Source organism: Papio anubis, chromosome 5 (genome assembly GCF_008728515.1).
Source record: "Papio anubis isolate 15944 chromosome 5, Panubis1.0, whole genome shotgun sequence".
Taxonomy (NCBI): domain Eukaryota; kingdom Metazoa; phylum Chordata; class Mammalia; order Primates; family Cercopithecidae; genus Papio; species Papio anubis.
Genome location: NC_044980.1, coordinates 41,742,215 through 41,758,964, shown reverse-complemented (window position 1 = coordinate 41,758,964; position 16,750 = coordinate 41,742,215). Strand labels below are relative to the sequence as shown.

The 16,750-nt window shown below is 36.1% G+C and overlaps 1 protein-coding gene across 7 annotated transcripts in view; it reads left to right on the top strand.

The window, feature by feature from the left end:
• Nucleotides 1-16,750, top strand: part of NNT (nicotinamide nucleotide transhydrogenase) — a 97,124-nt gene that overhangs the window by 33,152 nt on the left and 47,222 nt on the right. For all 7 annotated transcript variants that reach the window (XM_009208384.4, XM_009208381.3, XM_009208385.4 and 4 more), the window contains 7 exons: nucleotides 7,707-7,840; nucleotides 8,132-8,323; nucleotides 8,880-9,033; nucleotides 12,778-12,939; nucleotides 14,112-14,222; nucleotides 15,376-15,521; nucleotides 16,430-16,625. In XM_009208384.4, coding sequence (XP_009206648.3) covers nucleotides 7,707-7,840; nucleotides 8,132-8,323; nucleotides 8,880-9,033; nucleotides 12,778-12,939; nucleotides 14,112-14,222; nucleotides 15,376-15,521; nucleotides 16,430-16,625 — 1,095 coding nt within the window. The remainder of the gene's footprint in view (nucleotides 1-7,706; nucleotides 7,841-8,131; nucleotides 8,324-8,879; nucleotides 9,034-12,777; nucleotides 12,940-14,111; nucleotides 14,223-15,375; nucleotides 15,522-16,429; nucleotides 16,626-16,750) is intronic.

Genomic DNA, 16,750 nt, shown 5'->3' with positions numbered 1-16,750 from the left:
TTGAAAGACATGAGAAAGAAAATAAGCAGCACTGTTTCTATTTTTAAAAACACTTTTAAATTCTTTCATGTTAACAAAATAATAAAATCAGAATGTGTAATACCATTTTATTGCTTCAATTTTTAAAGGATTTTGGTAGCTAATGTACATCTATACTTATGTTGGAGGGAATTCAAAGAATGCTATAGTTTCTATGAGAATATGTATTTCCTTATTTGTGCTACCATTTAAGTTTGGAGAATTTTTGTAACCCATGAAACCATGGTAAAATCTTGACTAATTTTGCTTTTTATTTATACAAAATTTTGCAGCTCTGAGAGGTGTATTATTCAGTTAATCCTTTCAAAATTTTTATAAACATATTCTTTAATTATGAGGTAAAAGCTTGTTTTTAGGTTTCTTCTTTAAATAGATCTTTAGGGATTTTTCTAATCTGCTAAAATATGCTGTTGACTAATCATATTTCATAAGTATTACATTTAGAAATATCTCAAGGCATCCAATTTGTAAAAGCCAACTATTTGCCAGCCTGACTTTCTGTCTGGTTCTTTATACAAATAATTATGCAGGCAAAGTTTTCCTGTAGTTCCAGGGATAAAGCTCACGTATAAAGTACTCTGCTTGACTATTTAAACTTGGGCCAGAATCTCTTTAGGCTCATGAACACAGCTTTCATATCTATGATAAACAGAGTAGAGGGGTTGCTCTATGTACTGTGGGGCTGGCTAAATCAGACTCATTAGAAAATGGATTAGTGATTAGATGTTCAGCACTTTCTTGCCATATTCTATATTTTACATAATCTATTATTTTTTATTCTCATATGCATACATATATGTATAAAAACCCTTTTGTTATCATTGGTAACATTTTAAAAGCTTAAGACTCAGTACTTTAACCCCATCAGTGATTTTGAAATGCTAAAAGAGCTTTTGGTATGGATCCGTTAGGATGCCTTTAGCTGCCAGAAACAGAAATTCTAACACAACCTGCCTTAAAGTAGGCGATTTCTTGGGTTCTGTTAACAGAACGAAGTCCAGTTATAGCTGTGGATAAGTGTGGGCTGGGACACCCTGACTGTGCTCCTTCATGCTCTCGTCTCTGAGTTGGCTTCATCCTCAGTGCTGTGCAAAAGGCAGCAACAATTTCAGGCTCCAGTATGTACAACACAATATTTAGAGGAGGAGGTAGTCCAGTGCTGATGGCACCGTCTTGAAGAGCAAAAAGAAGGAAACTTCTTTTTCAGAAATCCTTAGCAAATTTTCCCTCATTTATATACTAACCTCGATTGGTTTATGACCATTTCTGAACCAATCCTTGTAGGTAGGGCAATGAGATGTACCTCAACTTACACCTGGATATCTGAACCAGTCACTAATAAGGTGATAAGATTACCCTTAGACCTTCCAGGCCTGCCTCTGGAGTGGTGATATGATTTGGTTGTGCCCCCACCCAAATCTCATCTTGAATTGTTGTTCCCTTAATCCCCGCATATCACGGGAAGGACCAGGTGGAGAGAATTGAACCAAGGGGGCAGTTTCCCCCATCCTGTTCTCATGATAGCGAGCTAGTTCTCATAAGAGCTGATGGTTTTGTAAGGGGCTTCCCCCTTCACTGGGCACTCATTTCTTTCTCCTTCCACCATGTGAAGAAGAACATGTTTGCTTCCTTTTCTGCCATGATTGTAAGTTTCCTGAAGTCTCCCCAGCCTTGCGGAACTGTGAGTCAATTAAACCCCTTTCATTTATAAATTACCCAGTCTCGGGCAGCTCTCTCTCTCTCTCTCTCTCTCTCTCTATATATATATATATATATAAAAGAATATATGAGATCAGACTAATACAAGTGGTTTCTGAGGTCATGTCTCGTGGACTGGGTGGAAAAATGAAAATCAGCATAGTGACAAAAGGAGAAAATGGATACTGAGTAGATACTAGCAATACTCAGTGCAACATTGTGTTGTTATAATGAAGCTTCTTACCATGTAAATGATAAAGTTCAGCCTATCTTTCTTTACCTGCTCTATTTTACATTTAGTCAATGTAGAGACTACATTACATTAAAAATTGTCCTTGTCTGCCTAGTACTTGTTCATGAGAAATCTATTTTGGTTTGGATTAATAGATTCTATGATTCGTATTATTTATTTGCTACTGTGGAGCTAAATATCTCATGTACTTGTTAAAGCAGAAAGTTTTGTTTTTTTTTTAGACCCTCTAATTTGATGCCTTACAGACCAGGAAGTTAGGAATTTCCCCATCTGATTACATACTGTTGAATAATTCCAGTAAATGATGCTGAATGCTCCTTGGAATCATTATAAAATGTTGTGGTAAACCCATTTCATCTTCATGGCTTGTTGTTTTTAATATTTTTTAGTGGTTTCTTCTTAATTAATTAATTTATTTTTTCTTTTTGGTATGATTAAAGTGTGAGGGTTTGGTTCTTTTCCTGTTAAGATAGAATCTGTGAATTTATTGATTTCAGATTATCATGTTAGGCCTGATTCATTCAAAAAGATATAATATCTTACAGAATTTTCTGGTAAATCTTTAGCCTTTGGTGTTTAGTTTAAGCTGTGCGGCTCTTTTTGAATTTAGTGCTGTAAAGAAGCTAATGATATATTCTTTTGCTACATAGCAATGAGTTGTTAAAGCTATTTTTAGAAATTAGTATTTTTTCTCAAGTCACAGATGAGAAAAAACAAAAAACAAAGCAGAAGTTAGTTTTTCTAGCAGTTTCTCATTTTACTACTTTTAAAACTGCATCTTAGTATTCATTTATTGAGAAAATACATGGTTGAGAAATGATGCTATGAATTCAATAACATTTAAAAATGATTTTATGTGAATCACAGCCATATGTGCATATATCAAGAAATAGTACACTTGTGTAAGGCAGTTTTTCAGTCTACAGTCAATTCATGGTGCACATGGAGATTCAAGGATGACTTACACTAACCTGTGGTACCTTTATTCACTCCAAATAACTACCAACCAATCGGGAAACTATAATTCAAATTTTTACATGAGTGCTTTAAATACCCAACTCTTCTAGTAATAAAATTGTTAACCAACCTTTGAATGCAGCCACTTTTAGTTGTAAAATATTAGACCCTAGAGCCTAAGTAAAATTTTTCTTCCTCCATCCACCCTGCACATGGGAGGCACTAAGTAAGTATTAGTTATGTCAATGAATGAATGAATATTTGAATGATGACTGTGAGAGCTTGACGTCCTACGGTTTTCTTGGCAAAAGTATGGAAATAAGTCCCTCTGAGAGGGAACTGAGAAACCCTTCCAGGGGAACTTAATGTCCACAAACCAGAAGGGAGCAAGAAATATTTCATAAAGTTGGATATCATGCCAAATCCTTCACCCACAGTTGGTATTGTGTCAGAAAATATTTCTTAAAATTTTCTCTCCTTGTTAATTTTATTCTGTCACAGTGATTGATTTTTTTTAAGGGGGCTGGTTTAGGAAATATAATGATCTTTTTGTGTATCTCATCTTTTGCAGATAAATGATAAAATTAATAGAAATGAACTTCAAAAGGGGGAAAAGCCCAACTGGGCTTTAAAAATGCCTCTCATCTGCCTTCTTTTATTAATTTTCCTGTTTCTTTTGCAGTTCTGTCTCAAAATACCTGATGTGTTTATTATTATTTTCTTTTTTTATAAGCCTTTGTCAGAATGATGTGCTTATTTTGTCTTTTATATCTAGGTCTTTCACCAAGCTGTCTCTGGGGTGTAGAGGGCATCTCTTTATATTTGAAGAATTTGTAAACATTGGATATATTCATTTCCATGTTATACATGTAAAAAACTTGACACATCTTCCTGTTTGTATTCCATGTATAGTTATGCCCGTGTCTCCCTTTATTGTGTTTTGGTACAGTCCTTGAAAGACTGCCCTAACTGCATAGCGTCATTTGTTGTAGAAGGGAGGGAGGGCAGGTGATTTTGAGTCAGGCTTTTCAATTGGTAAGTAAGTAGGTTGGGGTTTTTCTAAGTTCTTCTAGTTCTCATAGTACCAACTCTTAAACCGCCACTTCTCCTTGACTTAAAGGAGAAACTGGTTGTGATTATCCAGGAGTACTTTATTTTATTTTTAAAATAAAAATGATATGTGGCTTTTATTGGAGATGCTGTAAAGTACAAAGTAGAAAATAAAGATCACCTGTGATCTCTCCATATCATACTAAGAGTGACCTTTTATTTGTTTTTACTGTTTTTATTGAATTTTCCATTTGTATTTATTGTTCACCTATCTATAGGATTATAGTGTTTTGTTTTTATTGAAATTTCTGTGGGCTTTTCATCAATTTTTGTCTGTTTCTTGAGAATTGTAATATATACATTTTTCATATTTAAATCTATTGATGTTTTCTTTTGTAATTTTCTTCATTGCTTTAAATTTAGGAAGTGCTTTTTTAGCCACAGACTGGAGAGATACTCACCAAGGTTTCCTTTTTCCTCTTTTCTTTCACTTCATGAATTGATTCTCTTCTTTTACAATTAATTCTTATATTTCTAGAGTTTAATGTATGGTATTAGGTTTGGGTAGATATTTTTTACCCAGATACCTAACTAATCATCATATTACTTTTGTTCTTCATTGTGTAATGCTGCATTTATTATGCATTAAACTTTATTATATTAGGCTACCAGGGTAAGATAGTATTTTGAAATTGTCTTTTCAGTGTTTCTGTCTCTGGACCTATTCTTTTGAGGTTTTGCTCATCTGGAGCTTTTATTTACTATTTTGCTTCTTTTTTGGATTTATTTTTTTCCCTTCTGTTTTCAATTTTTATTTCTGCACTTTCCAGAATTTTCAAAAAATTAGTCCACATGTGAGTGCCTGAAGGCAGCTGCACTGTTACATTCATGATTGTATTCCCTGTAGCCCTTATTAAAGATGTTTTAATTTTAAAATTAAAACATTTGGGAGATAAGGAAAAACACGGCGAAGAAAATAGCCTCACCACTCAAATATACCCTGGTTTTGTTAAATGTTATATGATATAGAATTTATTACAAACTGTATAATATGTGTAATGTATTGTATTATATAAATTAATCTATGTATATATAAATAAAAACATTCATGTATATAAATATAGATCTAAACTTACATACTATTTTGTTATGTGCTTTTTACTTATAATAATTCCATGTCTTTAAATTTTCTTGTGTGACTTAAGTAAAATTTTAAACTTGTTATAGTGATACCCTTCAGTCTGTGCACCAAATAAGTTAACCTATGTGAAATAATATGCTATTGTTTTAAAAGTGATTTAATTTCTGAGCAATAATAGGGACAAAACACCCAACTTATCATTATTAAGATGCAAACATGTACGTGTGTTTTTCAAAGTTGTGTTAGCCACTGTACAGTTGTTTTGTGGGGTTGAATGAGTAAAATCAGAGGAGATAAATGCGTTGTATATTTTGATGTTTCTAGGGAGCCTAAAATGGTTTTGGCTACTTGATGTCTCGCAAAGTGGTAGCATACAGTCCAGGGACTGATCCTTAGCTATGGATGTCTCAGGAGAAAGAAGGAATCACAAATATCTAGGGCAGAGGAAATTAGTTAGATGCCAAATCAAATATGTGCAATCATTGGCCAAAGCTGGGTACAAATAAGGTGGGAGGAAAAGCTGTGGTAAACAATGGCTGGTAAATGGAGAAGAGGCTCTGGCCCCAGGGGGTGGGGATGGTGATGACAGTAAATACCTGGAAAGTACAGGTAGCCCTTTAAATGTGCCCCTCTATGTAGAGGTAGCCATATGATCCATAACTTTAAATCACTGGAGAGCCAAGCAGCATGACCTTTATTTTGGGAAGAGTCCTCAGATGGATGTGGTTTGCTTCCTCAAATTCTCATGGTCGAGTAAAGTTTAGTTAAGTATTCAAGGTGCCTTTGTTAGATTATAGTGTGGAGGGTAGAGGAAAGGAATACTTTTGGAGAATTTTGAGAAGTGGTGAAACTACCAGAACTTCAGGGTATTGTCTCTAGGCAAAATGTCTCTTGATTCTTGCTCTTTCTTGGAAACTCAGAAGAAAGGACAAGAGATCTTCTAACAAATCATGTGGTAGTGAGCCCAGTGTGGCTGGAATAGAAGAAGATCCAATGGTGCAGTTTCGAGAGGGCATGTTAGAAAAAGCACTTCACCCAGGGTGAGAGGCATTCAGTCCCAGGAGCCTTAGGATTTGTACTTTATCTCGAAACTATACAGTTTGTAGCAAAAGAAGGAAGTACTACATAAACACCTCACTTGTATCTTCACAACCTTTTATTTCCACATGTACTACAAATGTTATTTTTCCTTTTCGAATCAAATTCTGTAAATACAGAATTGAAAGCTTTCAAAAGAAGAGCTAAAGATAATCAGGCTACTAATGCTCTGCTTTCTTTTTATAAAAGATATGTATATTTTTAAGAGATGGGGTCTCACTGTGTTGTCCAGGCTGGAGTGCAGTGGTGCAAAAATAGCTCACTGCATCCTCGAGTTCCTGGGCTCAAGTGATCGATCCTCCTTTCTCAGCCTCCTGGGTGGTTAGGACTATAGGCATATGCCACCACGTCCAGCTAAGTTTTTTATTTTTGTAGAGATGGGGTCTTGCTATGTGACCCCATCTGGTTTGGAACTCCTGGGGTCAAGTGATCCTCCCCACCTCAGCCTCCCAAATTGTTACAGTCATGAGCCACTGCACCCGGCTATGCTCTACTTCCATACTACTAATCTCACAAGTTTATTTCCTTTATCTTTTGATTTAGGTATTTCTATTGTTTTATGGAAATGCGAACACGATAGTATGCTGACAGTATAAGCCCCTGTTGAACATATTGATGTATATTAGCTCGAAAAGTCCTAAGGTCTGGGTTTTCATCTTCTATTTAAGAATTAGTGAACTTCTTAAAAACACATTGCAAATTTAAAAGGTGAACTATTAAATAAGGAAAATGTACACCATGAGAACAAGGACTTTTTTTTTTTGTTTATTTACCACTGTATTCCCAGCACCAGGCATAGATAGGGCTTGACTCACTATAGACACCAATACATAATTGTTGAGTGGGAATAAAAGTGTATGAGGGAACTCCTAAACCTTTTGGAGTTGTAGGATTCCACTGTTTTGATCTCTTGGCATTTTCCTGTCTCTCCTCAAAATTTTCTGTGTTAAATTAAGGTAGGTTAATATGATATGTCAGAAAATCTGGTGACATATGTTAAGATAATTGGCAATATTCTGTTTTGTAATTCATAAATTAGCATTAACTGTACTCTTGACATTGGTGACCTTTACGAATTGTTCAATTTGGGTGCATATAGTTTCCATAGTGGTTTATTATTATGCATTTTTAAAAAAACAGTCAAACTGTTGATCTCTTCGTGAATGCTGTGGTGTATAAACCAGGTGGGGGAGAGCAGTGCTGAGATTCTCATGCTGAGCAGATGGCAGGGCCTGCTTGCCAGTCACATGGCTCCCTCCTGCACACTGCCTTTGCAGCTCACACTCATCGTATTTTTTTCCTTAAGAGAATTCCTAGTCTCACCCATGCTATGGTCTTTAGGGGTCTCTTGGAAAGAGTTAAAATTTCAGATGTTAAATTCCTGAATGGCCAGAGACTATTGTAATAATTAGACGTTAAGGCATTAGAAAATGATAATATAACTTGTGCTGTTTTCTTTGATTTTATTAGGTAAAAAAGCTCCAGTTTTATTTAATAAAGAAATGATTGAGTCAATGAAGGAAGGTTCAGTTGTTGTGGATTTAGCTGCTGAGGCTGGTGGAAACTTTGAAACCACTAAGCCAGGAGAACTCTACATTCATAAGGTATAGCAAGATGCATTTTCTATCTGCGATCACTTCTCATATCTTAAGTGAGTTATGAGGGGGTGTTTATTTCTTTAAATATTTAGAGACATTGAGGCCTGAAATTTTAAAATTAAAAATAGGCATATTTAAAGCTCCTGTTGAAATATGTATTTATGTTTATGGGTAGGTACGTATATTTATAAAGATATATAATTTCAAAACTTAGCATTGAATATGAATGAGCATTGTTCTAGAATGAATGTGAATGTAGGGCGATAGACTTTTTTGACTGTAATTTTGTTCATTTAGGGAATTACTCACATAGGCTACACAGACCTGCCCAGCCGAATGGCCACTCAGGCCAGCACCCTATATTCCAACAACATCACCAAACTCCTGAAGGCCATCAGCCCGGACAAAGATAATTTTTATTTTGATGTGAAAGACGACTTTGACTTTGGTACGATGGGTCATGTCATCAGAGGAACTGCAGTGATGAAAGTAAGTAAAGAGGTCTATTCCTTCCTGTGCTTTTAGTGTAAATTTGTTTTAGAATTTCTGTTTATGGAAGAAATCTATTTTGGAATTGAGACATATTTTAATAAGGTATTGGTATGCCAGGTTTATGCTGATAAAAATTATTTGTAAATGCAGAATGATTTAAAGAAAAATATTTCAAAGACTTAAAAGTACATGACTTACCAAAAATATACACTGCTTTTGAAAAACAGAATGAACAAACAAATTGAATAAAGTAAAAATTAAACATTCCCCCCACTTATCTGCTTTTAAGGGTTTGATTTTCATTCTTACATATATGTCCTGTACGTGTACAAATTACATATATATGTATGTATATGTAACATGGATATTAGTATTTGTATACACATGTGACATATTTATGTAAAATGATGTTACAAATTGTATGAATTTATATATTTACATAAAATTATATTTAAAAGAACAGGGTTTTAAAAAATAGTAAAGTATATTCTTTAAGCAATTTTGAAATGCTGGATTGACTTTTTAATATGTACTATTTTCTAATATCTATTAGGATGGTAAAGTGATTTTCCCACCTCCCACACCGAAAAATATTCCTCAAGGTGCCCCAGTAAAACAGAAGACGGTGGCTGAGCTGGAAGCTGAAAAAGCGGCTACCATTACACCCTTCAGGAAGACAATGACAACGGCTTCTGCATATACAGCAGGTGAGGATACCATTTACCAGGGTTTAGTCTTGATTGTTTGATTTTGCAAGTTACATATATATGTATGTGTATATATATAAACGTGTGTGTGTATATATCTACGTGTGTGTGTATATCTATATGTGTATATATATGTGTATATATACACACACACGTAGATATACACACACACATAGATATGTATACACACGTAGATATATATACATATGTAGATATATACATATATAGATATATATACATATGTAGATATACATATGTAGATATACACATATATAGATATATATACACACATATATACACATATATCTATAGATATATAGATATATGTATTTTTTCTTTTTTTTTTTGAGATGGAGTCTCTCTCTGTCACCCAGGCTGGAGTGCAGTGGCGCGATCTTGGCTCACTGCAAGCTCTGCCTCCCAGGTTCACGCCATTCTCCCGCCTTAGCCTCCTGAGCAGCTGGGACTACAGGTGCCTACCACCACGCCCGGCTAATTTTTGTATTTTTAGTAGAGATGGGGTTTCACCATGTTAACCAGGACGATCTCAATCTCCTGACCTCGTGATCTGCCTGGCTTGGCCTCCCAAAGTGCTGAGATTACAGGCGTGAGCCGCCTCACCCGGCCTGCAAGCAATATATTAATTGTCAAAATTAGTAAATGAAATTCTGTTGTCTTTTTTGGATTCCATTAGTAATCAGGCCTGAAAGACTTGGTTTTTCAGCAACATACTACTTGTCTCACCTCTACGGAAATGGAGATTACATTTATTGATGCAATAAATAGAGTCAGTGTGCTAAATACTGGAATGAAAGCATGTGAAATAATATGCAGGCAATACACATTTTTCCTTTTACAGAAAACATTTTAAAAACAGTTATTTATATATATTAAAAATATACGTACTATATATATGTTTGAAACAGAGTCTTTTTCTGTTGCTCAGGTAGGAGTGTAGCGGTGTGATTATGGCTCACCACAGCCTCAACTTCCTGGGGTTGAGGAAGGAAGCTTCCCACTTCAGCCTCCTGAGTGGCTGGGACTACAGGCACATGCCACCATGCCCAGCTAATTTTTGTGTGTTTTTTTTTTGTAGAGATGGGGCTTCACCATGTTGCCCAGGCTGGTCTTGAACTCCTGAGCTCAAGTGATCCTCCTGCCTTGGCCTGCCAGTGTGCTGAGATTACTTTTATCTACATCAAATGTATTGAGAAGTGATGTATGCCATATTGTGCTGGTGTTAAATGCATATAAATATAATTATGTTTTTTCTGTTTTTTTGTGAAATATCAGTTGTGATTATCTGCACACATGGGTAAGACAAGGGAACCAAATGTTTGCCTTAAAGAATAAGTACTACAATATAGGCTTTAGTCCTTAAACATGTGACTAACATTTTGAGTTACTCAACTTGTAAAAAAATTCAATATTTTCATTTAGAGCTCTTTCTTTATAATTTAACATAAATTCTTTGTTTTAAAATTCATTCTTCACGAAAACACTAAATAATTTATTGTAAAGTGGTGTAATATTCATTTTGGCTAAGCATTGTTAGAGGCTGAAATACGGATATTTGATTTTAAATTGGTTTCTCTTTCAAAGAATGGATTAAAAATGTTTAGATCTATTCAGAGCCAAAACAAAAACAAAACAAAAGCAAACTATAAAGAATTAAGGACCAGCACCAAGCACATAGAATTCTTGTAGACTCAGCATCCTCCAAATTCCCATGTGAGTCCAGATGTTTTAAAGCTAAACATGTAACTCTCCTTGAATAAAGAGCAAGTCTCAGCAAAATGACTGAAAAAGCCTCTAGTGGTGAACACTGTGAGTAGATGAAGCAGTGTCCCTACTTGCACTTATTTGTTAAAAAAACAAAATAAATGAGGTTATTGTGTTGTACATGGAACATATTATGAGTAGGATTGTAAATTTCCATTTCTCTTTCAGATTCATAAGGAAATGTAGCAAGGCACATATAATGATTTATTTTTCTTGGTTTCTCTTATATTTCTTGAATCAGGGCATATTGCTTCTTAATATATATGACAGTGGCATATTCCAGTGAATGAAAGGATGAACTTATATGTGTTTTTCTTTATCTTGAACTCCCTCTTTTACATTAAAAATAAGCATTTTTCTTTTATATGTATTAAAAATGTATTTGAACAGCATTCTTCAAAGAATGTGATTTGCTTTCTCTTCTTTCATCAGCCTTTCTCTTCCTCTGTTATACAGATATAGAAATATAGTCTGACATATGTTACTAAATATATGATAGAAAAGACATTAGTTTATTAAATAGTTGATAAGAAAACCTTCAGGTATATGACGTAGTTTTTGTCACAGATGGCTAACACAAAGGACCGTGGATTATGATAAGGTAGTGCTTCCTGACTAATGTGGTCATAATAATAACTAGCATTTAGTGACTGCTAGGCACTGTGCTAAATACTTCACATGCCTTAGCTCATTTATTTTTTACAAGAATTCAGCAAAGTGGGTATATTATTATTTTCTTTTCCAGATGAAGACAGAGAGGGTTGATAATTTTACATATGAAGACCTGAAGCACAGAGAGATTAAGTAACTTGCCTGAGATGACACAGCTAGGGAGCAGCAGAACCAGGATTCAAACCAGACTGACTTAAGAAAACATATTCTTATTCACAACCCTATACAACTTCTCTAATTTTTAACTGGAAAACAGTGTTGTATCTAACTCTCTAATCAGATGGTTAATGGGCTATGCACTGGAACCTTGGATACATGATATGTGGGTAGGAAAATAAATTAAAACTACAGTCATATTGAATGATTTAATGTAAAATTAATGTCAATCCCTAGATATTTCAGTGGTGCCACTTCCAAAGTAATAGTTTACATCAAGGAAAAGGGTACCTTATTCAGGAAAGTTAACTTCTAGTTCCCTGGTCACCCACTGTCATTTTCTTTTTACTGACCACTAGGTAACCCTTTCTTCTGTTGCAGAACAACTGTCCACATGTTTGCTATCAAGGAAGGCGATAATTAAAGATGTATGTTCAGAGCTGTTTGTATTCTGCACATTCTTAATTTAATTTGTATTTTTTTTCCTTTTCTTTGTAAAATCCTGTTTGCTGACTTGGTGTTGAGGCTGGAGCTGACTGCCCTGGCCAACAGTCCAGTCCAGATTCAGGAGCAATTGCAAAACTTGTGTCCCGGGTGGGTGGAAGCCATATGTTTTGGGGAGGTGCTGGAGTGAATGAAATTCTTCCTACTCTTTTAAAACCCCTATTCCTCAGCCAAATCTGAGAGTGATATAAAATTGGCCTCATAAAAGTCTTGTCTTATAAAGGTTGTGTCTTGCCCCAGTAGAAAATGCTTTGGTAGATCCTCTATAGGCCTGTAATCGGGAATAAAAATGCTTGTATAAACATATGTGGCATTGTCAATAAAAGTTAAAACAGGGAAGAGGACAAACTACACAGAGGAAAATGTGCAAATTGTTATTAAGGTGACTCGTAAATATTACTAGATCTTTATAGCTTATTTTGGGGTGGCGGTCAGAAAGTTGGGTTTTGTCCACAGTATTCCTCCATCCCCCTACTTCTTAATTGTCAAATGTCTAAAAAATCTGCTCATTACTGGCAAGGGAGTGGAATTTAAAAGCATTGACTGTTTCACATATTTATGGGTGTGCTTTTAATCTTACTGAGACAACTGGATGTCAGCTCATACACACTCTTTACTTTCTTTCTCTAGGTCTCACAGGGATACTGGGTTTGGGCATTGCAGCTCCCAATCTAGCCTTTTCTCAGATGGTGACCACTTTTGGCTTGGCCGGCATTGTGGGGTATCATACCGTCTGGGGAGTGACCCCTGCTCTCCACTCACCACTAATGTCTGTGACGAATGCAATCTCAGGTTTGTTCCTCTCTTGTTTTTCCTCATCTCAGGTTTTCATAGGCTTACTCAGCTCTAGGAGGACTATCAATGACGTTTATAAAGTGTGTTTTCAAGTTGTTTTGCTTGGCATCTGAGGCATCTGCTTTGGTGATCTAAGGGCTCCCAGACTCCGAGAGGATGTGGAATATGGGCCTGCAAAGTAAGAGGCCGTGGAAGTGTGTCAGCTCTTTGGGCTGCTCCCATTTCAAGCAGGACAGAGCCACTGTTACTTCTTCCAAGTTTGATTCTTTTTTTTTTTTTTAAAGGAAGGATTCCACTGATAAAATTTGAAAACCAGCATTCCACAGAATCATAGTTGCAACATCCTATAGGGTTCTCCTTGAATTCAACTCAACATTCAGCCTAGCAAGGCTACAATAGGCCCTGTGTGGCATCAGGTTCACCATGAAGCTATGGGACGGGAAAACATTGCTTTCCAGTGAGGTGGCATGAGGCATTTCTCTTTGGTGCCAGTCTTTTCAGCAGTTCATGCAGCAGCAGCAGTCCACGTGGCTGCCCAGGATCTATTTTCTTTGTCCCCTAGCAATGGTTCAGATATGAGGGAATGAATCCTACGTTGGACAAGCATGGGAGCCGTCCTGGCTTAAAAGCCTCAGGGCCAATAGTCATCTTTTATAACGTTGCCATAGGCATAGCTTTGAGGATCTCTGCAGGGAACATGTCTAGCTCCAAGAGGTGCTGTAGTCAGGAAAACCCAAAGCTAGGCATCCCCAGCAGACATTTACAGTTCATTAATAGTTTCTTCCAGTTTACATGCAAATTATCTACCAGGGTCACTTTTTAACCATAAGCAATGTTGTCTATAACATTGGTGGATTTATATCGGTATTAGAGGAACATAGCTAGAAAGTTAAAGGAAAGTCCAATTCCAATGCAGAAGGAGAAAAAGTTTTGTTAACCCTTTTCCCACAGTAGTAATTTCAGTGAGAATGATGTGAAGCTGTGTTGTCCACAGTCTGCATAAGGAAAATTGTTTATTTCATTTTAATGAGGGTATAAGAAAGCTGCCTTGTTTTTTGATATTGAGAACTTTACCCTCTATGAATCTATGTGTGTGAGGTACTTCAGCTATGATATTTGATTTGGTGGTGTCACTATCACTATTCACCATGTTGATGCTTTCTTTCTAGGCCTGACTGCAGTTGGTGGGTTGGCACTGATGGGAGGACATTTGTATCCTTCCACAACTTCTCAGGGCCTTGCTACTCTTGCCACATTCATATCCTCCGTCAACATTGCAGGTATGATGTCAGTGAAAGGTCTCAGAGGACTATTTTCAATGGAGACATACAAAGCAAATATAAATCAGTATAAAATAGACATAATTGTGCCTTTAAAAAAGGTTTCACTCAGACCATAAATGCTTTTTGTGCAGGAATATTAGTTATTTTGCCCATCTGTAATTTTTAGAAACTCTTGGTGAGAGAACAACCCCCAGTTCCCCAAAACAAACAGACAAAATGATGTCTTGCTACAAGTTAACTGGAAAGTTACTGAATGCATAGTTTTGAAGTAAGTTGGGTTAGAGCTGTCACCATAACATCTATAAATGAGTATAATTTTAGATCAAATTTTAGTCTTTTGCCTTATCCCAGCCAGCGTTTGTTCCTGGACACTGAAAGCCTCGCACGTCACTCATATGTGAGACTTGTTTGATGCTATTTTGTAGCTAAAAATTCTTTATTGTGTCCAAGAAACCTGGTGCCTGTTGATATGGTATTTTTCTCTTTTATAATTTTTTTATAGGGTTTTACAAATGTAACAACCTACTAGAAAAAGATGCCAATCTTTGATCTTTCACATTCTCAAGCTTTTTGAATGGCTTTTTTCTTTTAGTTTTGCATTCTGATAGTGTTTTCTTCCTGAATATATTTAGTGTTTTTTCCCCCACCTCTCTAATGGAACTGACTTGAGTAATAGAATGACTTTAAATTTTGGCTGGGTGTGGTGGTTAACACCTGTGATCCCAGCACTTTGGGAGGTCAAGGCGGGCAGATCACCTAAGGTCAGGAGTTCGAGACCAGCCTGGCCAACACGATGAAACCCGCTCTCTACTAAAAATACAAAAATTAGCCCAGCATAGTGGCATGAGCCTGTAATCCCAGCTACTCGGGAGGCTGAGACAGGAGAATAGCTTGAACCTGGGAGGCGGAGATTGCAGTGAGTCAAGATCGTGTCATTGCACCCTAGCCTGGGCAACAGAGTGAGACTCCATCTCAAAAAAAAAAAAAAAAAAAAAAAAATTTGAGGTTGCAAAATGTTACTTTAAATTATATTTATTCCTAGGTGATAAAGATGTGCTTAAAATAGAAAAAATGTAGCACTTTAAAAAAATCATATTGCTCAGTGAGCTCAAAGAGGTACTATGTTTTTTATTTCCTTTGCTTTGCTAAGGTGGCTTTCTGGTAACTCAGAGAATGCTGGACATGTTCAAGCGTCCCACTGACCCCCCAGAATACAACTACCTGTATCTGCTCCCTGCTGGTACCTTTGTTGGTGGATATTTAGCTGCCCTCTACAGTGGTTATAACATTGAACAGGTAAGAGGCTCTTTGTAAGTTTTTATATTTACCACAATATTTTCTTCTCTATTAGATTTAACATTGCTAGTTATCCTAATTCAAATTATCAAGCAAATACAACCCTGTCAAGCAAATACAACAATGACCCTAGAAACATCTTGGTCAAACCGAGCATTCTCTTCCCCTAAGGATCAGGACCCTGGATTCTAGAGACAGATTTTTCTGGTAACTGAGTTTAAATATGGGTTTATGTCTTTGTTTTGTTACATTTTTCCACATGTAAAAGGAGTTAGGAAGGTTATCAGTATCTTCATTATGTATCTAGCTAAATTGTTGTGGATTTATAATGAAACAATTCTGAACTCCGTATTTTCTATTTCTTTTCAATGACTGTCTTTTAGTTTCTTCTGTGTTTCCAACATGCAGTATTTATTGAATGAACAATTTTTTTTTTGAGAAGAGTTGGAGCAGTGAGTCAGAAAGACCTTAGTCTGAATTCCAGATTTCCAATTTACTGATCATTTGCCTTGAAGAAAGTATGTAACTTCTTTAAGCTTTGATTCTCTCTTTTGGAAAATGAGGATAATGATTTTTCCCTCTTGTGGATCTCATGAGACTGTGACAACACAGATAAAACATATGGCACAGCCCCTGGCACTTACATCAGGGGTTGGCTCTTTTACAGCATTTGGTCAAGTTTAGTATTTTTAGATCCAATAATGACCCCATTTAAACTTAGGTACTTTCATTTGTATTTGTGCATGATAGCAAATCCAGAAGAAACCAATTTATATAAATGGTATAAGTGCAAATACAATATGAGTATTTTGTATGTTAATATTCCTAATGGGTAGGAAATATATTGAAGTCTCTAAGTTAATAGACTAAAGGTTTTAATCTCTCTCTCTCCCTTTTCCTTTGAAAAGATCATGTACCTAGGCTCGGGTTTGTGCTGTGTTGGTGCCTTGGCTGGCCTCTCCACCCAGGGAACAGCGCGTCTTGGCAATGCATTGGGCATGATTGGGGTTGCTGGAGGGCTGGCAGCCACCCTCGGAGTCCTAAAACCGGGCCCAGAATTACTAGCTCAGATGTCTGGAGCGATGGCTTTGGGTGGTACCATTGGTAAGCACTTGTGGGCTTCTGCCTTTATGTGAACTCCAGTTTCTCAATATATATTTCTAAGGTCCATATTGATGAAATAATTAAATTGTGTTCATGGAAGTTGCTTCAGTTAATATTATTTTGGT